The sequence below is a fragment of the Gymnoscopelus braueri genome, assembly GCF_963280865.1.
Source record: "Gymnoscopelus braueri genome assembly, chromosome: 2".
Classification (NCBI taxonomy): domain Eukaryota; kingdom Metazoa; phylum Chordata; class Actinopteri; order Myctophiformes; family Myctophidae; genus Gymnoscopelus; species Gymnoscopelus braueri.
The window spans coordinates 49043730-49071108 of record NC_137604.1 but is presented as its reverse complement, the minus strand read 5'-3'; the positions used below and the strand labels follow the sequence as shown (position 1 = coordinate 49071108).

The 27379-nt window shown below is 39.3% G+C and overlaps 1 protein-coding gene across 1 annotated transcript; it reads left to right on the top strand.

Moving 5' to 3' along the window:
- Positions 1-147: 147 nt before the first annotated feature.
- Positions 148-4973, top strand: LOC308096054 (up-regulator of cell proliferation-like; the record flags this gene model as incomplete). The annotated part of the gene is made up of 2 exons (XM_080443333.1): positions 148-236; positions 715-4973. Exon 2 carries the CDS (start codon positions 726-728, stop codon positions 4971-4973), a length of 4248 nt encoding a protein of 1415 aa, XP_080299459.1. The 5' UTR covers positions 148-236; positions 715-725.
- Positions 4974-27379: the final 22406 nt, after the last annotated feature.

The following is a 27379-nucleotide window of genomic DNA, read 5'->3' as shown; positions in this document are numbered from 1 at the left end:
AAACTCTGTAACCATAAGATGGACCAAGGCTCCCAGAATGGACCAAATCCAACAGCATTTTGTCATTTCCTATGGCATCCCTGAAGCAGAGCCCAAGACTATATTCAGTGAAAACTGTTTCAGGACACTCTCTGACCTACAACCTGACACTGAATACAATATCAGTGTCTCAACTGTGCTGCCAGATGGGGAAGGGGGGGAAGAGAGTAAACCTGTGTCTAAAACCATAAGCACAAGTAAGAATTCTGCATTATGATGTTATTGCATGATCATGAACAGAGTATATGATTTACTGGCTTGTTCACAACAAAAACAAAAATTTGAGGTTAATCTTACAATATGTTAGTGTGTAGTTGGTAATGTTTTTGAAAATATAACACAGTCAGTAATTAGTAAAAGTTTGTCTACAAATATATATTTTGGACAGTTCTACAGTTCTATATGAGAACAATAACATTAATTCTATATGCTATATAAAATACATTGTATCTTTAGCAAAATATCGCTAAAATATATTTGTGAACTTGTATTTCCAGCATAAAAAAACGAACTAAATCAATAATTAGCCTATTTTGTATATTTTGAATGAATGAATGAATAAATAAATATTGGTGTTTGTTGTTGTTTTCATTTTGAACTATGCCTAAATATGAAATCATATAGTCATAATAATGAACATATATAATAATACATTCTCTCTTTGTCTTTTCACAGAATCCTGTCTTATGGGGTTGTTATCCACTGCAGGACTGAAAGACCATTATGAGCACAAACTCAAATTAAGTAGTGTTCTTGAGATAGACCACAATACTACATCAGATGAGCCACTTCATACAATGCAATCACTTCCAGGGGCATTTTTAAAGAAGCTTATGATAGCAAATGTCGATGCTAGGAGTGTTAGATGCGTAACATCAGCGGAAGACAAATACATTTTTGAGTTAGACAGTGGTGACCAAATAGAATCTAAGAGCAACAAAGTCAATGCTATTAACCCACTGGATCTCACAACTGCACTGTTTCTGTGCTCAGACAGTGCTCTGCAACAGGAGATGGTTCAGAAAATGGCAATGTGTCAATTTGCTGTTCCTCTACTACTGCCAAACTGTGATAGAAAAGAAACTACGTTAATGCTTTGGCCTATGCGAGAACTTGTCAAGAAGTTCAAACCCTGCACAACATCTGAGTCATTTGTTGAGGAAATTATTGTGGCCTCTAAAATCCCTTTAGTTTCCTTCGTCAGTCTAGGAAAGGACAGCTTAGGCAAGTATCATATTTTGAACAAGATAATTAACAATGCATTTGTTCATCGTGACATGGATTGTGATGATGCCTCCAGAAAGATATCAGATGGTTTAGTTGAAATCAGCTGGTTCCTTCCGTGTGGGAACAAAACCATAGACGTGTTTGCTAAACCTGTGGCTGTGGCAAACCTAAGAGGAGACATTAGGTCCTTTGACAAACAGTTCTCCTTTCTCTGTAACACATCAGCTGCAGTTTACATTTTCAGTGATGATTATGAGGCCTCCGTCAGTGTCCTCAAAGGCAAAAGCACAAAAGCACAGTTATTTCTGGTTGTAGATGGGCAGAAACCAGCTTTTCAAAACAGATGTGCAACCCACGGATTTGATAACATAAAAATGATTGTCAAGAAACGGCAACATGATCCTGACTTTGTGAAAACCGTGCTTTCATCTGTTAATAACATCTCAGAAAACAATCCAAATATTGTGACAATCGAAGGCATGGCTGATGTTGCTCGTCACCATGGGATACTGGTAGATGAGGACAGTGAAGTGTGTAGGAAAGCCAAAAGCCTGGCAGGTGAAATCACCAGGAAAATTACAAAAGACACAGTGAATTTCAAAGAGGAACATCTACCTTTACAAGGAATGATGAGGGAGCTCTCTCTAATAGATAAAAAAAAACGCAAAGCTGGATACCATGATTTAAGCTCTCTAAAGACAAGGGAAGAGGAACTGAGAAAGAAACGGAAATGTTTCAAAATGACAGACACAATGGAATGCTTCATCCGTGCAATATTAGGATCAAACGCAGAACGATCCTATTTCCTGAAATGGATGAGAATCAGCCTCGACAACTTATCTCGACAAAACCTGTTAGATTTGAGAGCACAGTACAAAGATCTTTGCCAGAAATCTCCAAAGGAAAAAGAAATAGCCAGTTTGGACCAGAAAATATCTGCATGCTCTTTGGGGCTCGAGCATTTTCTCCGTGAACTGGGCCAGTTGTATGAGTTCTACAATTCTGAACACTCCGTCTCAGAAAACTATCCTCAAATCAAGAAACTTCCTCTAACATATGCAGAGATGCTGTTGGAAGGTCACCCAATTGAACTTGTAGATGGAGATGCTTCGGACGTCCCGCTTAAGTGGATAACAGATGTACTTACATATCTGCATTCTCATGTGAACTCAAACAGCAATATCAAGGTAGTTACAGTATTAGGAGTCCAAGGCACAGGGAAATCAACACTCCTTAATGCCATGTTTGGAGCTCAGTTTGCTGTAAGCAGTGGAAGATGCACACGAGGTGCCTTCATGCAGCTGATCAAAGTCAACAAAGAACTCAGAGAGGGGATGAAATGTGACTTTGTCCTGATCATTGACACAGAGGGACTAAAGGCCCCAGAGCTGGCTGAACAAAATGAGAGTCATGAACATGACAATGAACTGGCAACATTGGTGGTGGGACTCAGTGACATCACCGTTATCAACATGACGATGGAGGTCTTTGCAGAGATGAAGGACATGTTGCAAATTGTGGTTCGCACTTTCCTTGGGATGAAAGAAGTGGTGAAGAAACCAAAATTCCATTTTGTGCATCAGAATATCACACATATATCTCCAGATGGCAACATAAGAGAAAGGAAAAAGTTGTTGGAGCAATTGGATGAAATGACTGTGGCAGCTGCCAAAATGGAAAACAATGACACCATCACCAAGTTCACAGATGTGATGGATTTTGACTTAGACACAAGCTGCAGTTATATACCAGGGCTCTGGTACGGACTCCCACCCATGGCTCCAGTTAGTAGTGGATATAGTGAAGCTGTCTATGAACTTAAGAATACATTGATTCAAGACATCCAGAGATGCCAGAAAACAGAAGATGTAACAGATTTCCTCAAGTTGACAAAAAGACTAAGGGATTCCATGATGGCCAGAAAACTGAGACAAGACACTGAAGACAAAGTGAGAAGCAAATTACAGAAATCATTTAAATGCAAAGAAGTGGAGCATGAAGCAGACAACATTAAAAGTCCACAGGCCTATATACTTGAAAAGAAGATCCTAGACTTTCTGAGTCATCACAGGAACAATCAATCAGCTTTTTCGGCTGCATTGCTGAAACAAGAGTTTGAAAATCTGTGGAATAAAGCTGTCTCTGATTGTGAGATAAATTTCCAAGAACTCCCAATGCGAGATATTCCCGAGGAGATTTCCGCCACATTGAAGGAAAATGGATACAGCCAGCATAACGTCAACCGTATGGTAGATGAAGTGACTTTGGAAACTTGCGCGAGAAAGAGATTTGTTGTAGTGTCTGGTGGCTGGCGGGAGAAGGCTGGTGGTCTGATGAAGCATCGAGATCCAGACTATCACAGGAAAGAAATGCAAGACTTTTGTGATGGGATCATCGATGAGTGTACTGCCATCATAACGGAGACCGTGGAAGAGGAAGGTGACTACTCTGAAACCCATATCCAAGACTTGTTGAAAATAATAGATAAATCAATCAGACAAGAAAATAAACTGGGACTCAGTGAGGAAACAGAGATAGGTCTCAAACTGCACATCTGTGGCATTGCAGCCACTGAGTTTCAGAAGATGCACGATGTTATTTTTGCTAAAAACAACCCACAGTTGAAGAAATGGAAGAAGAACTACTTTGAAGATTTCATGGACAGGTTCCATGGCCGAGACCAGTGCCAAATGAAAGCAAGAGACTTTGTCAAGCTGTGTATGCAACCGGCTGTAATAGATTATGTGACCAAGAGAACTGCTCCTGATGTTGTGGAGGAAATGTTGATTGATTCAGGGTCTGAGGATATCAGCCAACAAGGAGCACTCCAGTACTCTATTTTAAAAGAGCTCCTCGAGAAACAGGACTACAAGAAATACAAGCAATACATACACAACTATGAGAGGTTCTTAAAGACCTGGCTTGTGGATCAACTTGGTGGGAAGCTTTCAGAGAATCCCTGCTTAAACAGGTTTGAAAAGAAACATCTCACACAGATGGTCAAACTGATAACAACTGCCATTTCAAATGTCAGGGACTCACCAAACACTGTCAGGGATGTAAAATCCTTCTTTCAGTCTCTTTGCAATGAACTTGGGGAGAAGCTTCACTTCCCGAAGAATGCTCTCGATTCCATCATGATTCTGGACATAGAATACAAAGATCAGTTGGCTGACTGTATCACAAAAAATGTGATTGAAATGGAGAAATTGCTGTCCGCTGAGTTTGACAACAGGAAGAGGGTAGATATGGGAAAGAGACTAAGACATCTACTATTCAGAACTCCGCTGTTAAACCAACTGCTCGGATGCAGAGAACAATGTCCCTTCTGCAAAGCACTGTGTGAAGCTGGAGAGAAAGATCATACTGAACACTTTTCCTCTGCTCACCGTCCTCAAGGTCTCAATGGCATCAGCGCCTCAAAGATCTTAGTCATAGAAATATGCTCCGCATCAACTGGCCCACTAACACGTAAAGGAAGTATGCGTAAGGCAAAGAAGGACCGCCATACACACTACCACAACTGGAATTTAACTACTGGTTACAACATGGAGGCCACAGACTACTGGAAGTATGTGATGCTAAAATTCAATGACAAAATAGCCAAGGACTGTGGTGCACTTCCAGCTAAAATCCCTGAGAGCTGGAAAGGCTTAACCGACAGAAAAGCACTGACTAGCTTAGAGAAAACATTCATGACAAAGTAGCTGTGCTAACAGTCACAATTATCCAGTTTAACTGTTTGAACCCTTACCCGAGCACCCCTATACTGGGCATGTCATAACAGACGAACATTCAGCAAAAATGGGGGCCAAGTACAAACCCGTGGGGGTGGCCGGTCAATGAAGTATGGGTTTAAGTAGTTAAAGCCATTCCTACTATTCAGTTTGTGAACTGTGAAAGGGCTTTATTATATCAAGTGAGCAAGGTCAGCTATCCTGGCAGTTTAATTATCCTGCTATTTAACATTGATTCTGAATTAAGTCAGAGAAAGAATCCAATGATGTGATTTCCCTCTGCATGCTTATGGAGTACAGGCTAGCTGTGGTAATAAATAAAATAAAATAAAAACTGCAAAAATTGCTCATAACGAAAAACATCACATGGATGCACCTGGGACGTATCATCAGTGTTGTAGCCTGGGGTCATAGGATGTTTCGGGTCTCGCAACATACACCCTCACCCAGGTGACCCAGCCAGGGTTGATCAAGCCCCGACTTACGTCCCAGTAGCTACCCACGGTCAGTCCTATAGGGCAAGACAGGGCCACTCAGTCCGCTTCTCCGGAAATACTCTGCCGGGACTCGGGGAGGCTCTGGCACGTGGAGGGACTAGGCTCTGTGGGTTGTCTCCTGGCCGGGCTCCTCCTTCGTCTCACCAGGTCCAGGACCTGAGCGTTGCACCAGACTCCCCTGCTCCAAACATTTCATTCTGGTGTGATGGTGTCTTGGCCCGTGACACCATCACATTGGTGGTACTGCAGGCTGGTGGTACTGCAGGCTCCCTTGCGTCTTACTTGAATGGTCCTCCCAAAGGCCTCACCGTGGATTTGTTGGGCTTCTTCCTCACGGAAGACACAGACTGGGGCGCCAACCCAAACTGCTCCCGGATGCCGTCTACATTCCGGCTGTCACCCGTCTCTCCGGTGGTCATGAGTAAAGTAAACAAACAAATACAAGATAATGGACACTGACCTGACATATTTGCAGAGAGACATACAATATACTGTACTGTATGTCACAATAAATGACAAATAAAGTAAGAACATTGTATGGATATGCATAGATCTCATATTAAACACTGTGCAGCGGTATGTTAGATAGCGTAACTTACTGTGTAGACATATTTGTTTCCATTGTGGTCCTATGTATTGAATCCATCAACATAGGGTACAGGTACGCTGTACAAAGGAGAAAAAGGAAAAGCTGCGGCAGTGAATGACACCACCTTTCGTGTTACACATCTTTTAATGGATGGTGTTATGTGCTTGCACAGATACACATCTCAGCCTAGAGCTTACAATTATTATGTGTTCATTAATGTTTATTTGTTCTCTTTAGTGTCTACACTGCCTTGCTGCTGGTCTATGGCTAGACACTCACCTGTCAATCACTTGAGGTTGCTGATTGCCCCTCCCTGTCTCAGCTGTGTCTCATTCATGATTAGGGCCCAGGCTATAAAGAGGAGCTGTTGCCAGCTTTTGTGATCTCCCCAGCACCTCAGCAGAGACATGGGTTACCTGAACCCTGAGTAGTTTTGACCTTCTTTATTTCAGTTCTAATGGGCTGGTCGTAAGTATGGTTTGGCGTATTTCCTTTATTGTTTTGTTTTGTTTAGTTTAGTTTAGTGTGTTTTGGTAGTTTATGGGAGTCTGGTGAGATGACGGGCACATAGTGCTTGGCTCACCAGACTGTCCACTTTTGATTCTGACCAGCCCATCAGTTTCTTTTGTTGTTTAGGATATTTAGTTAGATCTTAGTTTGGTCTCATTCTTGTCAGCTGCTCAGTGTTTTGTTGTCTGCCAAGAAATAAAGACACTTGATGTGTGATTTTGACTTTTAAATAAAAGTTAATTGTACTTTTGACCTGTCTTTGTGTTATTATGGTGTAGCCCTTTGGTGTTAGAGACAATTTTGAAGGGCCTTTTGAAGTTCTTTTTACGAGAGTAAATTGTTTTTTTTACTCATCAGTGATTTATTTCTTCAAAATTCATTTGAATTAACTGCTGTAGATCACATCTCTAAATCACTGCACTGCTATATTACTGTAAACATGCAGGCAGATTTAGGGAAACTTATTAACAGAGAAATACATTGTGTGAAATATGATAATTCCTTGTAATTAGCTGTACATCACTTCTGTACATCTCTGCTGTACTGTACATCACTGCACTGCTGTAGGTGAAATCAAAGTGGATTGAACCAAGATACATGGATAAAGACGTTATTGTAGAAGATGGCCTAGATTAGATAGTGTCTCAACACATGCTCATTTCCCTTTTCCCTGTATACTTCATTTGGCAAACTCAAAGTTGATAAAGTCTTCTATTAGCTGGTGCCATAGCAACCAGCTAGTCTTCCTGGGGTCCACATAAAACATTATTAAATGTCGGTACTCAACACACAATACATATTGGAAACTAACAAATACAATTAGCTGAAATTACATGTGAAGAAATTACAGTAAAAACTAAAATACTTGAATGCAATTTTAGATAATTTTTTTTAAAGTGAATTTACTGTAAATGCAGCAGAGGTGTCGAGGCAGGTTATTCCAAAGAGACGATCTATAAATAAAAGATCTCTTTAAAGCTTTTTTTTGGACCAGGTAATACAAGCCGCCCATTACTGGAACCTCTAGTGTTATGATCGTGCACAGTGATACTACAAACTATTTGTGTATACACAAGACTTCAACCGTATACTAGAAAAGCATACAATGATGGCCGCATTGGACCTTAATGTGTAACTGTGTAATTTTCCTGTTCTACACTGGAGTCAAACCCGGGTTGTAACACATTTGTGACCGGATTTGACCAATCAACTCTTGGATGTTACGTTTGTGACCGGATTTGGCCAATCAAATCCGGTTACGTTTGTGACGCCCACATGGACATTTTTTATATCCCTATGTGTCTATTTTTTTGGTATATTTGTATTGCATCCATCTTTCTTTCATATCCACTGACTGTATAATGACTTTTTGTTATGACTTACATTAAAGTCATCTCCATTGCTCAGAGTGAATACTGTACATACTTGTTTTTATCAAGAGGCTGTGTTCCTGTTGCTACACAATCCTCATAATGGAGTAAATAATGACATTAAACTGTTTGTGAAAATGAAATGTCAAACTTATTCGTACTTATATTATGCTTGACAAGATGAATATAAAGATTAGCCATAACCCACTATCAGTGGTGTAAAGTAACTAAGTATATTTACTCAAGTACTGTACTTAGGTACAATTTTGAGGTATTTTTTTTTTACTTTACTGGAGTATTTTCAATTTTTGTACTTCTACCCCACTACATCTCAGAGGTAAATATTATACTTTTACTCCACTACAATTATTTGACAACTTTAGTTACTAATTACTGTTTTATTAGATTATTATTACAAAACATACATTAGCCACTTAGGCCATTTGAAAATAGACGATCTACAAGTTCACAATGCGCATTGTGAGCTTGTACTATTTTCAAAAGATTTGTATACATTTGAAAATGTGTGAAATGGGACATTATGCATAATGACTACTTTTACTTTTGGTACTTTGGTACTCAAGTACATTTTGAATACCGGACTTTTACTTGTAACTGAGCATTTCTACATGGTGGTATTGATACTAAAAAAAAAGATTGTACGTAGCTTACTTCTACCACCACTGCCCACTATAACTGATGAGCTGCACCGCCACCCGCAGCCTCCGCTCCGGAAATACTAACAAACTAAAGGAACGGCACACCAACCTCCGCACTATGGGAGATCGAGCCTTCTATGCAGCTGCCCCCCGGCTGTGGAACTCACTCCCAGACCATCTCAGAGCTCCACAATCTGTGAACACTTTTAAGAGAGCACTAAAAACCTACCATTTTAACAAAGCATTTGGTTAGCTTTTTAAGCCGGTTTAATAACCCTGCCTCTCCTTTTTAACGTGTTTTTAACTTGTTTTTAACCTGTTTCATACTTTTTGATTTCTTGCAAATGGTTTTATCTTGTTTTATTATGTACTGTAGCACTTTGAGGTTTGTTTCAAATGTAAAGTGCAATACAAATAAAATGTATTATTATTATTATTATTGAGATTTCCACATCTCATTTAACTGGATACTCATTTTACTCACATTAACCCTTGTTGCATCCCTATTTTGGGCACATTTTCAAATAAAAAACAATATGTACATCAAAGTATTTAGGGTGTAAGTTGTTAACATTAGGTCTAATTTAAAAAGAAAATGTGTGAAATATTATAATAAATGTTATAAATGTGATGCATGAAAGGAGCTAGTCACTGATTCCAGATCAGCACTGTCAAATACTCAGGCCTGGTCTTGTACTTAAGCACGTGTCTTTAAGCTCTTTTTTCAAATTTCCCTAAGATTTAAAAAGAGTTATGATCCTTGTGTTGACGAGTTACATTGTCATAATTGAAAATGTTCATAAAATGTAAATCCTAAAAAAAAGAAAATGCTTTAAAGAGAGTAAGTGTGTTTACGTCCAATTATTATGGCACCTTAGTCACCATCTATTCACTAGTTACATTTGTAGTATCATGCATTTTGATCGTGCTACTACAAAATACAACTGAACGGATGGAAATTAAATTAAGTTTCCTGGGACAGTTACAAAACTACAGAAAAAGCTTCAGGTCCTTTTACAGCAACATTACCAGCAACTGTGGTGGCAAAGGTCCGAGCCATAGTGCTAAGATCAGATAAGAAGGGAGTGCCATGCCAGTATAAGATGAATGGGCATAAGAACTAAATTACTAAAAGGTACAGTGGAAGGTAAATTAGAGCAAATTATGAGCAAGGATAATTGGCCATATTTGACCCAAACACTGGTCTTAGAGCTTGTGCTGTTCCCTGGACGCTCCTCAATGGCTGTCCACTGCTCTTAATATTTAGGATGGATTCAATGCAAAGCATGATTTTCTTCCCACATGTATATAAATAAAGTTTAACTTTCTTTAACTTAACTTGCATCTTGTTTGCTTGATTCAAGAGAGGTTTTTTTCTTTTTCTTTAAAAACTGGTTTTCTCAGACCAGATCGAAAGACAGTATGAGAAGTTAATGAATCTTAAATCTAATCAATTAATGCTTAACCTGCTACTCTGTGACACACCGCAATGTTTTGTGGCAGTTCTTCATTGTCTGATCTCAAAACATAGAAAGAGCAGTCATTTCTCTGAAAAAAGGAGCAACAATGGGGCAACAATGGTGAGCAAATCTATTAGCTGAGGGGGGCTGAAGCCTGATTTAAGGTAGATTTGTTTTGCTTGTCGAAATAACATATTTTAAAATATAAATACATGTTATCACACTTTGTGACACTGTGATACTACCTACATACACATTATTGCCCCTTGAGCTATTGAATATAAATATATATATATTATTGTCCCCTCCATATTTCTTTGTCTCTTTTATAAATAAGAACCAAATGTATTTATTTTTTTTGTCTGTGCAGCACAGTCTATTCACAGTGTCTATTGAAATGACAACGAACGCAGCCATAAAGGAAAGGATAAGGAAAGGAAGCCATAATAACGGTATGGTTTCCTTTAGCCTTAGATCAAGACTGTCATAGATTTCTCTTCTTTGACAGGCTTTGACTCTTCCCCAAATAGTATTTGGAGTTCCATGTTTGGCCCGTACATCTCCATGAATTTGTACATTTTTGGAGATGTAAGGGCCATAAACATGGAACTCCAAACACTATTTGGGGAAGTGTCCAAGGCTGTCATAGATACTCAATTGTCAGAATCGATTAAATAAATGTATGACAGTCTTGATCCAATGCCAGGTTTCCTTATACAGAAAATATAGCCTGTTTACCTTTCTGATAATTACATGACTGCATGAATGTTCAAACAATTTTTTGATTATTTGTGATGCTATGCAAATGTTATATTTTAGAAACAGAATAGGGGCTACAGTCTGGAAGCCACATGTTTTCCCATACCCTCTTTTCTTTTTTCCATACTTATCCAGACCAGGAAATTACTCAAATTAAATTCTATACTTTTCCATACTCTCCATACTTGGAACTAGGAACCCACTGTTGACTAGTGTTTGTGCCAACTTTGGTGCGGATTGGTGCGCCTGGCCCCTGGGGGCCCCTGGTGTAGCCCTAGTGTGACTGTTGTCATGGCAGAGAACAGTGTTTGTGCCGCAAGTGCGGTACGGATTGGAGCAACGGTGCAGCTGTGGCCCCTAGTGCTGCTGGTGTGACTATGGCACTGACTTACACCAAAGGTCACTTGTTTTCAAATTGGGGTCTAGGGACTCCCAGGGGTCCTTGAGAGGTTCAAGGTGGTCCCCAGCAAAATGAAGAACAGTTTAAATACAAGCTCACAACATGTCACATCACAAACTGTTGTGAGCTTGTATATCAGCAATTTTCGGGGAAATAATGGACAAATGTTGACAAATATTCTCTTATGGGGGTCATGGAACAAAATATCTTCAAAATCTAAATCTCTTCAAATGGGTGACAGTGGCCTAATACATATCAGTTTGGGGTGTCCTTGACATGAAAATGTTTGAGAACCACTGAACCACTTTATTATTTTGTTAAAATAAGTGTTGAATGGCTTTATATTCTTATATCAATCAGGAGAGAGATCTCAGGATACAGGATTTAAGTGAAATTGGAAGTTTTAAAATAAATAAATAAATGAGTAGACAAATTTGAAACTGAAACACATATCAAATTTAAGCTGACAAATGGGTTCTCTCTCCTGATTGGATGAAATGTCTAACCAACCTGAAAATACGTTTTCTGTTTATTAAAGAGCTAGAGAGATGGAGAGACTCCTGTTACTGAACAAACACTCTATTGTAACAGTGATTACTATCAGATTTTACATCACCTTTAATTGTAAAGCAACATTAAAAGCAACTGATGATGGCACAAAGGTCATAGCCATAGTGCTCAGATCAGATAAGAGGGCAGTGCCAATATAAGATGGGTACAACACCTAGCTGTTATCAATTCACATTTAACCTGCCACCTGACCTGACACACCGCAATGTTTTGTGCCAGCTAGGTCATTGTATGAACACAAGACAGAGAGTGAAGCTCATTGAAGAAGCACATTTCAGCATCAATGGTGGTGAGTATTTTGTATAAATTAATTGAGGTGCAATTACTGTTGTTAATGTTTAGATGCAATGACTACATGTTGCTTGTGTGTGCTAGATTGCAGTGCTGAACACTATTCATTACAATGAGTGGCAAGATTGTCCACTTTGTTATATTTCATGTCTGTATCCTAGGATGTACTTTAGTCTTGATTTACAAGCTGTATTAAAGCAAACAACAAGGTCTGTCTAAGGGTTACTGCTATTAAGCCATTAAGTTAAAAGTGAAAGTTTACTGATTCACTTATGCATAGATGGACGATTACTGATCTGAAGTCACTAGTCAACCAATCTGAAGATACCTTCAGAATTGGAAGAAGTACTCACATTTTGTACTTAAAGTATCAGTACCACAATGTAGAAATACTCTGTTACAAGTAAAAGTACCAGTTTTCCAAATGTACTTGAATAAATATACACAATAGCATCAAAAGATACAAAAGTACTAAAAGTAAAAGGACTCATTATGCATAATGTCCCATTTCACAAGTTTACAAATGTATAAAACCCTTTGAAAATAGCAGAGCGACAAGCTCACAATGCATTGCAAGCGACAAGTTGTGAGCTTGTAGATCAGCTATTTTCAAATAGCCAAAGTATATATATAGGTCTGAAGTGGTTAATGTATGTTTTACAAAGTAACTAGTTTTCAAATAATTGTAGTGGAGTAAAAAGTACAATATTTGCCTCTGAGATGTAGTGGAGTAGCCTAGTAAAAGTATTGAAAACTGGAAATACTCCTGTAAAGTAAAAAATACCTCAAAACGTTATATATAATATACGAATAAACTGTATATGATGTATTTATTACTTAAGTACTAAGTACAAATGATAAATTCACTTATGCGTAGATGGAAGATCACTGATCTGAAGTCACTAATAGTCAATCAATCTGTGGAAGAAGTACTCACATTTTTTCTTAAGTAAACATATCAATAACACAATGTAGAAATACTCTGTTACAAGTAAAAGTACCAGTATTCAAGATGTACTTGAGTAAAGTACAAATTGGCATCAAAATATACTTAAGTACTAAAAGTAAAAGTACTCATTATGCACAATGTCCCATTTCACAAGTTACAAATGTATAAAATCCTTTGAAAATAGCAGATCTACAGTACTATACTATTTTCAAATAACCAAAGTATATAAGTCTGAAGTGGTTAATGTATGTTTTACAAAGTAACTAGTAACTCGTTTTCAAATAATTGTAGTGGAGAAAAAAGTACAATATTTGCCTCTGAGATGTAGTGGAGTAGTAAAAGTATTGAAAACTGGAAATACTCCTGTAAAGTAAAAAATACCTCAAAACTTTATGTATAATATACGAATAAACTGTATATGATGTCTCTCTGTGTGTGTGTGTGTGTGTGTGTGTGTGTGTGTGTGTGTGTGTGTGTGTGTGTGTGTGTGGGGGTGTGTGTGTGTGTGTGTGTGTGTGTCTGGTTGTGCACCTTTAACCTGCCACTCTGTGACACACCGCAATGTTTTGTGCCAGCTAGGTCTTCATTGTATGAACAAAAGACGGAGAGTGAAGCTCATTAAGAAGCACATTTCAGCGGGTGAGCAACAATGGTGGTGAGTATTTTGTATTAATTAATTGAGGAGAGTGTGGGCCTAAACCCTGATCTAAGTCTGATTTAAGTTTCAGTGAAATAACGTGTAAAAAAATATATATAATAATAATACATTGTTTTTGTGATTGGACTGTGAATTCCATTTGTAGTTGTGGATTTTTCAATCTTGCAAATAAACCTTATAGATTAGGTTCAGCTTCAAAATTATTTTGCTGAGAAGATTCTGGTTCATAATGTTCTTGAATGAAAAAACTCATGTTGCAGGTATAACTGCTTTTTCTAGTAGCTTTGCAATCATTACAAATTATGAATTCAGCACAAAAGTATATGTAATTGTAAATGTTGGAGCTGTTATGTTTAGATGCAATGACTACATGTTGCTTGTGTGTGCTAGATTGCAGTGCTGAACACTATTCATTACAATGAGTGGCAAGATTGTGCAATTTGTTATAATTTATGTCTGCAGTAAACACACCCAGCTAGGCTGTACTTTAGTCTTGATTTACAAGCTGTATTAAAGCAAACAACAAGGTCTTTATCTGTCTAAGGGTCACTGCTATTAAACCATTACCTAACAAAGTTAAAAGTGAAAGTTTTCTGATTCACTTATGCGTAGATGGAAGATTACTGATCTGTTGTCTCTAGTCCAGTGGTTCCCAACCTGTGGGTCGGGACCCCCAGAGGGGTCCCCACATGATTTTTTGAGGGTCTCCAGATGACATTGAAGTGACAATTTAATGTCGGGGCACGGTGGCACAGTCGGTAGTGTCTGTCGCCTCACAGCTAGAAGGTCCTGGGTTCGATTCCCGCAGGGGACGCTGTGGGCGCTGGGGGCGTGTTCTCTCCTCCGCGTCATCAGTGCCCATACCCTAGGTGGGGTTGGCGAAAGGGCCTTTCTGTGTGGAGTTTGCATGTTCTCCCCGTGTCTCCTAGGGTAGGTACCCTCACAAAAACATGCAGTAATCCTGGTCACTATACTGCCTCCCCCTGGCCAGCCGGGGCGCCTGATGGAGGGGAAGGGAACTGGTTGGAATAACGTGTTCCTTCCACGCGCTACGTCCAACCAGGGAAACTCTCCCCTGTCAGGTGACAAGAAGGTCAGTTGGCTGGCTCTCATGCATTGAAGGAGGCATGAGCTCGGCCCTGGCCTCCCTAGGTTGGCAGAGGGAAGGTAGTGCCCAGGATTACATAGACAATTGGCACTGGGTGTAAAAAATAGGGTTACAAAATCGCGGGATAAAAATTTAGTGACAATTTAATGACTTTTAAGACCTTTTTAATGCCTGGAAAAAAGAAAAACAAAGACCATTAGCCTACTGCATCTAAAGTATTCAACAAACTATACTATAAAGACTGATCAAACATATATAAGTGTCAAATAATATAATAAAGAGGCATTGTGAGCTTGTTGATCGTCTATTTTCACATTATTTATCTGTGGAACCAAGTCAAACTAAATGTAATGCCTCAACTCCATTCCAAGTGCTTGTCCCAAGTTCAAATATGATTATTTTGGGGGGTCGTGGCCTGAAAAGGTAGAACCACTGCACTAGTCAACCAATCTGAAGAAACTTTATTGCGAACGCGGAAGGAGGCGCGGCTTTGCGTTGTGTGTGTGTCTGTCCCATATTTATGGTCTTTCCGTGTGTGTTCACGCTCTCATTGGCTCGCGCCCCCATGTGACTCGAAACTCCGTGCTGAAATGCCAGCAGCTTCACTGCCTGTATACAGCGTGTGTTCACGCTCTCATTGGCTCGCGCCCCCATGTGACTCGAAACTCCGTGCTGAAATGCCAGCAGCTGCACTGCCTGTATACAGCCGGCAGAGTGCGGCAGAGTGCACTACTACAGTGTGGTTGAAATATGGCAGCCACAGTCAATCTGCGTTCGCCTCCAGCGTTCGCGCGTCTTACTTGTATATAATATACGTACTGTATATGAGCCAATCAGATTGTGCGTTATCTTTAATGGCTGTGCTTTTGTCATGTTGTCTCTTGTGTGTGTGTGTGCGTGTGCGTGTGCGTGTGCGTGTGTGTGTGTGTGTGTGTGTGTGTGTGTGTGTGTGTGTGTGTTTGTGTGTGCGTGCGTGCGTGCGTGCAGAGGGCCACAACTGTTCTTACTTCGAGAGACGGTAAAGTTAGCAGTACCATCCTGGAGTAGACAAGATGGAGGAAAGTCAAGTGCACCAAACACAGGACAAACCTAGTCCTACCAAAGGGTATGTGTGTAGACTATATTCTAGTATCAAAATACCACCATTCAGCTTTCAGGTTATTGACTGTTCAGTTGTGGACCTTGAAAGTAGATATATTTGAGGGAAATATCAATATGTGTATATATATGTGTGTGTGTGTGTGTGTGTTGTCCAACTTGTAACAGTTGTCCAATTCTCTCCCAACTTTCTACAAAAATCATCATGGCTTTGGCTAGGCAACCATATACTTTTCCACCTTCACATGTGTCTCCACTTCTAATAATCACAAAATGTTTGCCAATTTCCCCCATATTGTAGCCTGTAGGCGGCGCGCATGGAATACCTCGCCCCAAAACACAGTCGCCCCGAGCAAATCCGGCGGTATTCACCTGGGATTCCTAAACGTAACCTCAGTAAACTATGCCTAACCTAACCTTATTCCTAAAAATAACCTCAGCAAATTGGTGCCAAAACCTAACCTTATTCCTAAACTTAACCTCAGAAAAACTATGGCTAACCCTAAGCTTATTTCTAACCTTAGCCTCAGTAAAACAAGTACAAGAATACAAGAACCGCTGGTCCCCGGAAAAAAAGGGGGCAAGTGTGTTTTGGGGCGAGTACCCCGGTTACCAACACAAGCCGTCACCCTGGCCGGTAACCGTAACCATCTGGGCACTACGGATAACTGGGCACCAAAACCATCTGGGCACTAGGGACATGTGGGCACTAGGGACACGTGGGCATTAGGGACATGTGGGCACCTGGTCAACAGGGCACTAGGGACATCTGGGCACCTGGTCAACAGGGCACTAGGGACATCTGGGCACCTGGTCAACAGGGCACTAGGGACACCTGGGCACCAAAACCATCTGGGCACTAGGGACATGTGGGCACGTGTACGAGTGGGTACTTAGGGGTGGAGACATCTGGGCACTTGGACAACTGGGCACTAAAACCATCTGGGCACTAAAACCATCTGGGCTCTAGGGACATGTGGGCACTAGGAACATGTGGGCACTAGGGACATGTGGGCACCTGGACAACTGGGTACTAGGGACATGTGGACAGCCGGCTGATATTTTCACTCTGAGCTGCATATGTAACCGCAACAGTGGACCCCTAACAACACTGCCCACCATTTCTTTTTGCTTTTACATTTAATTTCATATGTACATTTCCTTTACAAATGAGGGGATAAATACATATAATACTTTCCCCCCCTTAATTACAGTACATTTAAGGCCCAATATTTTCACACATCTTCCTATATTAAAATTTCCTTAAGGGAGGATGGGCAGGCGGACGAACCACATCAACTTTATGTCACCATGATCAGCCATAACCATATAAGGACTTTTCAATGCAGCTACAGACAAATATGGACTGTGTTGTCTAACCTCAATGTGTCATCATGGCATCAGGCCCTAACAAATCAGTCAGCATATATGGCCATAAACGGGACATGGAATGACAGATAGACATCTCCTATATGGACATATCAGTTGGATGTGAGGTGGATGTGAGGTGGATGTGAGAGATGTGAGGTGGACGCTATATGTGAGGGGCGCGAAGCGGCCTGAACTTCTAGTATATGTTTTCAAACATACACCAGTAATTTGATATGTGTTGCATGTCATGCAGGTCAATAGAGGAGAGATCAGGGCCAGCGTCCTCTGTCCATTCAGGGCGCAGTTGTGAAACTAATGTGAAACTACAAGAACAGGCTACGGCGGAACCTCATTCACCACAAGGGTGAGATGAAAGTTTTATATTTGAATTGCCTCGGAACCATTACAAAATGATTAGCATAACATGTAGTTTAATGATTCTGGACGTAGAAGACAAATCTCGCCATTAATATATGAAGTCGTGCAATACAGAGTTGGGATCAGTGTCAAGAAATGATCTAAAATGTAGTCATTAGGAAGGTTTGACAATATGGGGAATGTGTTTGTGGGCAAAACTGTAACATGTGAATACCAGAAAAAGATTTATCTGTTAAATATAAAATTTATGTGTTCCCAGCATGAGAAGTGAGAATGTAAAATATCAGTCTTTACCAGTTAAGGTGAGACCTTCCCACTGAGCATCTAAAATATGTCTAAGGGCTAGGCTAAAACCGGGTTATAATTGGTCTAAAAGTGAAAGTTTTTTCAACGTCTATTCTTAGCCTAGACGTTGATTATCTGTTTTTTAAGCGTCTATATATCTATATGTCTATATCATAGCCGTTGAAATTACGTCTATAATATAGACGGTCTAAATATAGACGCTTAAAAAAACAAAAAACTTTCACTTTTAGACCAATTATAACCCAGTTTTAGACGGAGGTCTAATAGACGACTATGGCTCACTGGGTTGATGAGTTGATGAAGTTAGTTTAAAGTTTAACTATTATCAGAGTTATAGTAGCAAACAGGGTGTTAATGCACTAAAAAATGTGTGTGTGTGTGTGTGTGTGTGTGTGTGTGTGTGTGTGTGTGTGTGTGTGTGTGTGTGTGTGTGTGTGTGTGTGTGTGTGTGTGTGTGTGTGTGTGTGTGTGTGTGTGTGTGTGTGTGCATGCATGCGTGCATGCGTGCGTATTTGTATATTGGTGGCTTGTAATTAAGGCAATATAAGCTGATAAGCTGATTTTTTTAATTGGGTAGTTTTATCGTCTACTCAGGCTTTTGTGAGCCCCCAGACAGTTTTTAAGTTGCTTGATTCAGTATTTAGATATTTGATATTCATGTTATCAGACACAATAATGAAAAAACAAGCCATTTTTCCTTTGTCCATTTTGGATTTTATTTTGAAAATCAACTGACCGAAAGGTACACGGATTCTCATCCTGCCCTCCTAGTCCTAATACGTTAGGGGGCCGTGTTTTTTCGATTACTTTTTCATTTATTTTATTTATATTTTTCATTGTATTTTCTTTTTAATTTCCCCCAAAAAACATGAAAAAAGTAATTGAAAAAACACCAGAACCAAGGACGGGTGTTTCCGATGAATCTAACGGTTAAAATGGAGTTTGAAGTTACAATGGGTTTGTATAGGAAGGGGGCGTGTCTGATAAAATGAATATCAAATATCTAAATACTGAATCAAGAAACTTAAAAACTGTCCGGGGTGCTTCCAAAAGCCAGAGTAGACGGTAAAAGGACCCACATTTTTTTAAGTGAAATATCCCTACCAGTAGGGTAAATATCTCTGAATGATGTGTTCCCAGGTTAGAGACGAGAGGAGGGTCTGGGGTCCCTGCTTACCCTAGCAGTGACAGATCAATAGACATCCCTCTTCACTTCACTTTACCTGTTGAAAGGTTAGATATTGAATCCTGACTTCAGCTGTTATGAAATTATGTTATTTGTTTGAATGAGAGCTCTTCGCATTTTTGCTTAAGTAGGCTATTGTGCTTAAAGCCAAACAACACTTTGGTAGAGGTTTGGGTTGTGTAGTTACCTTGTCATGATGTAGCCTAACTCCAAATATAGGCAAGATATCTTCAATAGTTATATGGGTAGTAGTAGCATTTAATTCTTTTAACAAAAAGGGCTATCACCTTTTACGTCTCACCCTTTAATAGGGTGACTTCACGTTATGTGGGACATAAAAGTCGGACAGCTATACTGTACTTTTTAACAATAATTTCATCTACAAGCAGCAGCCAGAATCCTAACGAACACCAGGAAAAGGGACCACATTACGCCTGTACTTGCGTCATTGCACTGGATCCCTGTGAAGTTTAGAATAGATTTTAAAGTTATTTTACTTGTTTTTAAAGCCTTGAATGGCCTAGCTACAGGGCCGGATACAGAAATTATTAACTGGGGGGGCATTAATAAATGCTGGGGGGGCGGCTTCCTCGGCGCCGCGCGAAGCTATTGTTCTTTTGGGCTTGTTTTCCTAGGCTTCTTTCTCTCGCAATATCTGGCAACACTGCCCATGGAAAATCAGGGCAGAGGATTATTTGAATTTGTGCAATGATACATGATGGAATATGATTAAGGATTATTTTGATTATGGTAAGCTCACATTTCATATCATGACAAATGTAACTTTAAAAAAATAAATAATAATAATTGTTTTAAGATTTTTTTTGGGGGGGCAGTCAGGGCATTTGGGGGGGCATTGCCCCCCTTGCCCATGCCTAGATCCGGCCCTGCCAAGCTAGCACCTTGCTATCTGTCAGATTGCCTAGAGAAGTATGTCCCAGGGCGCCCCCTCAGGTCACTCTGTGCTGGACTGTTGACGGAGCTGTCAACAAATGGCAAGAGACATGGGGAGGCTGCCTTTGGTAGCTATGCACCAAAGATTTGGAACCTACTCCCCTGCATATCAGACAGGCAACCTCGGTTGATGGTTTTAAGAGGCATCTAAAAACCCATTTCTATGATCTTGCTTTTAACTGATCTCCTTTTAATCTGTCCCCCCACCCCACACACACGTTTTCACTGCTTTGTATTTTTCTCTTGTCTAGATTTTAACTTACTGTTTTGTTTAACTTGTGTTTTTTAACCTGAATGTAAAGCACTTTGAACTGCATTTATGTCTGAAAGGTGCTCTATAAATAAAGATTATTATTATTACAAAATCAATCAATATCCTAAAGTGATCTTGAATTGATGCTACAACACATCTTGCCACCAAACAATGTTTGGGATTCAGTTCAGCACCATATAACATTATATTTCTCTGTGATGAATCTGTCAATGGAATTTAAAGTAGGTAACTAACACTCCTGGGTCATAATAAATAAGTAATAAAGTTTTAACTAAGTGTCTGGGTGAAAGTATGAAGGAGGAGAAAGGGACAAAGATTTTGGGCAGAATAAATAAAGAGTGAAGAGAACATGAGTTTGCTTGCTTGCTAGTGAGCCCACTAAATAGTGTTCATCCTCTCTTTTGTTTTTTATCAGGGTTCATCTGCAGAGACCAGAGTCTCCTGTATCCAGAAGTGACACGTCCCAGGGTAGAGGCATTCACTTCAAAGATGGACACCACTCCACAGATCAGAGGTTTGTAATCACCAGACAGATGAGCATCCACATGATTTTAAAATAGTGGTCATCCTGGTTGATAGTCATACTGGGAACAGTGGTATGATATTATAAGGCTTCTCTTCTCTCTCTAGTTGTTTTCTTGGATAAAATATATGTTTTTGTCAAACAGTTTATACATTTGTTATAAAAGCAGAGGTGGAAGAAGTACTCAGATTTCTTACTTAAGTAGAAGTAAATATCCAAAAAGATCATAGATTGTAGGCTATTTACGAATAGCATAAGAATAAAAATAGGGCTTATGTGGTTAATGCATTTTTTGTAATAAAAATCTGAAATTAGTCATTCAAGTTTTCAAATAATTGTAATGGAGTAAAAAGTACAACATGAAAGTTCTGAAAGTATAAATGGAAATACTCAGTAAAGTAAAAGTACCTTATTATACCTATTACGTACAGACTTGAGTAAATGCACTGCATAATAGACAGTCAGTGATAGTATGATGTTGTTTGCTTATATCATTGGTGCAATAATATTAGGGTGTCTAAAGCAGCTACTTCACAATATCATTCTGTTATAGTAATGTCACTACCTTTCAATTGCAGAGCAATTCGCCCTCCAGGCTATAGGATAAAAAAATATACCCAGCCTCAAGTGCAACCAAAAACATGGTTGCTCCAGTGTGACCTATACAAACAATATCTAAAACAGTATTCCTGTAACTATGATGTGGAGCATTAAAGTAATTTTTTTTAATTGACTTACAGGTTGGCTGAAGAAGGGCAAACATATCCTGATTACGTATCAATGAGGACTAGTAGACCCTCAACTACTGACCATCTATTACAATACAAGGAACATGTACCGCAATATGGGTGAGATTCTGAAACAATACAAAATCACAATTGTCTCTCACAATTGTTAGTCAGAGATGATTTGATGGTCTTCAATGACAAAAGTGACCTGGGAGTTTAAGAATTGTGATGAAATGTTTTGTTTTTTGTTTTTTGTTTTTTTTTACAATTGGTGAAACTTGGGGGAAGTGTTTACACCATTAGTCTGGTTCACTATGTAATTTTGTCGGATTTTTTTGAAGATTTGCAAAACTATACATTTTTGGAAAGGTTATTGTCTAAGGAATCAGAAAATCAATGTTTGCATTTGCCCAGATGTGTATATGGCGGCCATATTGGCAATTATAAAATGGCCACCCTAAAATGTACGTTTTTTAATATCTCGGCCTCTAAATAAGCTGGAACATTGATTTTAACTCTTAAACCTACATTTTCAGTGTCGAGGAATCCAATGGTGGTAATTATAAAGCTACAACACTTTACAATATTAACCCTTAGATGCATGACTGAGTCCAAAATGACCAGATGTGGTTGTTTTCTTGCAATATCTTTGTAATTAAAAAAACATTTATCAATTAATATTGAAGATTTGCAAAACTATACATTTTTGGAAAGGTTATTGTCTAAGGAATCATAAAATCAATGTTTGCATTTGCCCAGATGTCTGTGGCCATATTGGAATTGACAAAATGGCCGCCGTAAAATGTATGTTTTGTAATATCTTGGCTTCTAAATAAGATGGAACATTGTTTTTAATGGCTAAACCTACATTTTCAGGGTCAAGGAATCCAATGGTGCAAGTTATCATTTCATTTTTTGTAACATCCCATTGACATAATCCATCATATGGGTAAAAATAGCACAGCCCAGGCAGTCAGTCAGATACTAACTCAGTGTTCTTTTTATTTATTTTAACTGTGAACTTTGGATGTTTGTGTAACCATCTTAAACATCATGACATGTGTAATCTTAGACAGTCTCTATCCATCATCATCATCATCATCATCATCATCATCATCATCATCATCATCACTTTCGTGCATCACAGCTTGGGAATCATCATCGTTCTGGCACTGGCTGCTGCACTGACACATTTCAGTACAGGCTAAGTCCTTAGCTTTGCAGGAACATCTGCCAGAAGAACAGTCTGATTTGCACTTGCATTGAACCATCTCAAGGATGGCCTTTGGAGCTGGGAGGACCTCTGTGGTCGTTGGTTTCAGCATGCCACCCGAGTGTTTGAAGTACCCATTTTGCAGGGGATCCAGCTGTGGATCCTGCAGAGCAATGGCTGCTTGTGCCCATGCCCTTGTTTGGACATGGACTCTCAAAATGTGCTGTTTCAGAGCTCCAGGTGTTGGAGGGAGCTTGTCACTTTCTGCCCTGTGCTTGCAGAACAGATGCCATCGCAGTTCAGGGATTGTCTTGATGTTGATACCCTTGGGTGAGTAAGCTGCACATACAAAGGACTCCAGTGTTGACAGCATTCCTTCTGTCACTTCTGCTTCATCCAAAAGCATCTGCAGAGCTTTGATAATATCGCCATCCGTTTTGAGGTAGACCTGCAGCCAGGTTGCCTTGCTTATACGGGAGAACCTCCCTGTGTTGTCGGCCCCAGTGAATGCATGGAAGGCTGGCAAAGCCTTTGCTCTTTCTTTACCTAGAGCTCGCCACAATCTTCAATCTGCACAACACCAGAGGCCATAGAAATGGACGTGTTCATCAGCAGGAGGTCATAGTTTGCTGTGACTAGCACTAAAACGTCCGTATCTGGGGAGAAAAATACCAACGGTGCATCAGGTGGGTTTCGCTGTGAAGCCAGCACAGCCTGGTGGATCAGCAGTGTGTCTGCTTCTTCGTGGTTATTTTCTTCAAAGACCAGGTCTTTGTTGCTCCTGGTGTATCTAGAAGCAGACGTGATGATCAGCTTGGAGGATCCCCTGTTGTACTCTAGTGTTTTGGTATCAAGATAGTCAGTCAGATCAGCCTTCGTCTTGTCATGGGAGAGGAACCTGCTCATCGGGATGTGTTTGATGGTAGGCAAGGCAACCTGGCTGCAGGTCTACCTCAAAACGGATGAAGATGTTATCAATGCTCTACAGATGCTTTTGGATGAAGCAGAAGTGATGGAAGGAATGCTGTCAACACTGCAGTCCTTACAGCTTACTCACCCAAGGGTATCAACATCAAGACAATCCCTGAACTGCGATGGCATCTGTTCTGCAAACACAGGGCAGAAAGTGACAAGCTCCCTCCAACACCTGGAGCTCTGAAGCAGCACATCTTGAGAATCCATGTCCAAACAAGGGCATGGGCACAAGCAGCCATTAATATGCAGGATCCACAGTTGCATCCCCTGCAAAATGGGTACTTCAAACACTTGGATGGCATGCTGAAACCAACGACCACAGAGGTCCTCCCAGCCCAAAAGGCCATCCTTGAGATGGTTCAATGCAAGTGTAAATCTGACTGTTCTGGCAGATGTTCCTGCAAAGCTAAGGACTTATACTGAAATGTGTCATTGCAGCAGCCAGTGTCAGAACGATGACGATTCCCAAGCTGTGACGCACGAAAGTGATGATGATGATGATGATGATTATGATGATGCATAGACTGTCTAAGATTACACATGTCATGATGTTTAAGATGGTTACACAAACATCCAAAGTTCACAGTTAAAAGAAATAAAAAGAACACTGAGTTAGTATCTGACTGACTGCCTGGGCTGTGCTGTTTTTACCCATATGATGGATTATGTCAATGGGATGATACAAAAAATGAAATGATAACTTGCACCATTGGATTCCTTGACCCTGAAAATGTAGGTTTAGCCATTAAAAACAATGTTCCATCTTATTTAGAAGCCAAGATATTACAAGACATACATTTTACGGCGGCCATTTTGTCAATTCCAATATGGCCACAGACATCTGGGCAAATGCAAACATTGATTTTATGATTTCTTAGACAATAACCTTTCCAAAAATGTATAGTTTTGCAAATCTTCAATATGAATTGATAAATGTTTTTTAATTACAAAGATATTGCAAGAAAACAACCACATCTGGTCATTTTGGACTCAGTCATGCATCTAAGGGTTAATATTGTAAAGTTTTGTAGCTTTATAATTACCACCATTGGATTCCTCAACACTGAAAATGTAGGTTTAGGAGTTAAAATCAATGTTCCAGCTTATTTAGAGGCCGAGATATTAAAAAACGTACATTTTAGGGTGGCCATTTTGTAATTGCCAATATGGCCGCCATATACACATCTGGGCAAATGCAAACATTGATTTTCTGATTCCTTAGACAATAACCTTTCCAAAAATGTATAGTTTTGCAAATCTTCAAAAAAATCCGACAACATTGTAAATCTAAGCATAAGGAACCAGACTACATTAACACATTCACTACCTTTCAAGTCTGTATTTGAATAAAGCATAGAACTTCAGTGAGTGTGTTAACTGTTGTACAGGTGGAATACGGAGTCTGGTCCTACATCAAGATTCGATCTCCCTGAGGATTTGTGTCCAAGAGATCCCGTTTTCAATTTTGAACGGTAAGAAACTTAGCATTATTTGCTCTATGTGTTTTGTGTACATTTATATTTTGAATTAAAGCACTTAATATGTCATTCTTGTTACTTCCAGGTTATCTACATGTTCAGATCAATCAGATGCGAGTCCATTTCCACTAAACAAAGGGTATGCATTGATGCAGTACATGTATCCTATCCTTTACAGCTGTTTCTGTACACACACAAGACATGACACTCAGTAGACAAGCAACAGAGATGGTGACATTTTATTTTTCTAAAACCACACAAATAAAATGTAATAAAAATAAAGTTCAATATTTTACTACAATCTACAGGACAAAAGAGGTCACCTGTACCATGTGTTCAGACAACAAAGCTGTGAAGATCTGTCTGACCTGCAATCTCTCCTTGTGTGAGATTGATGTAAAACCACACTACAGCAATCCAGCTCTACAGAGACATAAACTGGCGGACGTAACTGGAGAAGTGGATGATAAACGCTGCCTGCATTATCACAAACCTCTAGAATACTACTGCAAGACTGACCAGATAGAGATCTGTAGTGTTTGCGCACAAACAACTCACAGAGGACATGACTTGATATTTAATCAGGTACCAATGTAAATTGAACATTAAAACAATCAAATAGATTGTGTACAGTAGTCTAATTTGCAATAAGCATTTAAAGTTTTTTGTAATTTGTCTATCTATCACTATAATGATTATCACCACCTGTTCTCATTATGCTACCAAAGGCTTCAGGTGGAGGGCAATACCAAAACTCTGCCAGACTGGATGGTAGGTATTGATCCTAATCTTTCTGAGCAGATATTATGAATATCTCCATAAAATATTGCCACACAGTGCTGCATAAATTTGACTCACAATTGTAATGAACAATTATTTACATTTGATTATTGTTGTTGTGTTGTGATAATTGTTGTGAGCTGCATATGAATTGATTATGGTTATGACTGCTATGATGTTAAAGTATCATGTTGTCTGAAATCCTTCACCAGTGCTGCCCCCTCCTGGTTGGTTCAAGATCCTGCCGCTGAAAACAGGCAGTGTGAACCTTACGTGGGAACCTCCTTTGGATGGGCCTAAGCAGTACAGAATAGTCTGGAAATGTGACGAAGAGCAAAAAAGTTTAAAAATCAAAAATAACTGCCAAATTGAAATCAAAGAACTTAAATTAGGAAGAAAATATGACTTTGCTGTGGCCACAGAAGCAAGAAATGTTAAAAGTGTCTGGTTGACACAATCTTATTTCACAGGTAAGTAAAGGTTTAATCTGATTTATCAACCTTTAAAGGACCATACCGGTGCCACTACATGCCATTGTCTATTCACAGTTTTGGCCACATATTGGACATAAACATGGACCTCTACCTTCAGGCCCAATTGTTTGTTTACATTTTCTCCAAAATCAATGAAAAGTTGCTCTTACTTACTTGCACAATTGAGTAAATGTTGGCTAAACATCGTTGTGTGCTGTATATAAGTCATAGACTTTTGAAATTTAGTTTTTTCTTTTTCTAGAGACCATTCGGCTACTTTTTTCAAATCAAGCTGCACTTTAAAGTGCAATGATAATGTAACTTTGACAAAACATAACCATTTAACAATACTATAATTTACCTATCTTAAGCATGTTTCAAGTGTCTGCAAGTATAATTTTATACCTGGAATGAATAGACTTACTCAAAAATAGTAAAAATTTACTTTATAATAATAAACTTTATTTGCTTTTTAAGAACAGAATAAGACAGTAAGTAAAAACTAAGACAAACCACGGTATGGAAAATGGAGGCAGTCGCCTAATGTTAAATAGCCAATACTGTGAGCTGCAGACAATGGGCTAAACATGCCAAACCACCGGTATGGTCCCTTGATGCATAATCTATTCATCTGTATTATTATAAATTATAAAAATTTAATTATATTAATTATAAAAGTGCTTGCTGCATTTACTACATCGGTTCTATTTTTCATCTAGAGATCCCAGCCCCAACAGACTTGATTGTAGACCATCAGAATTCAAACTCTGTAACCATTAGATGGACCAAGGCTCCCAGAATGGACCAAATCCAACAGCA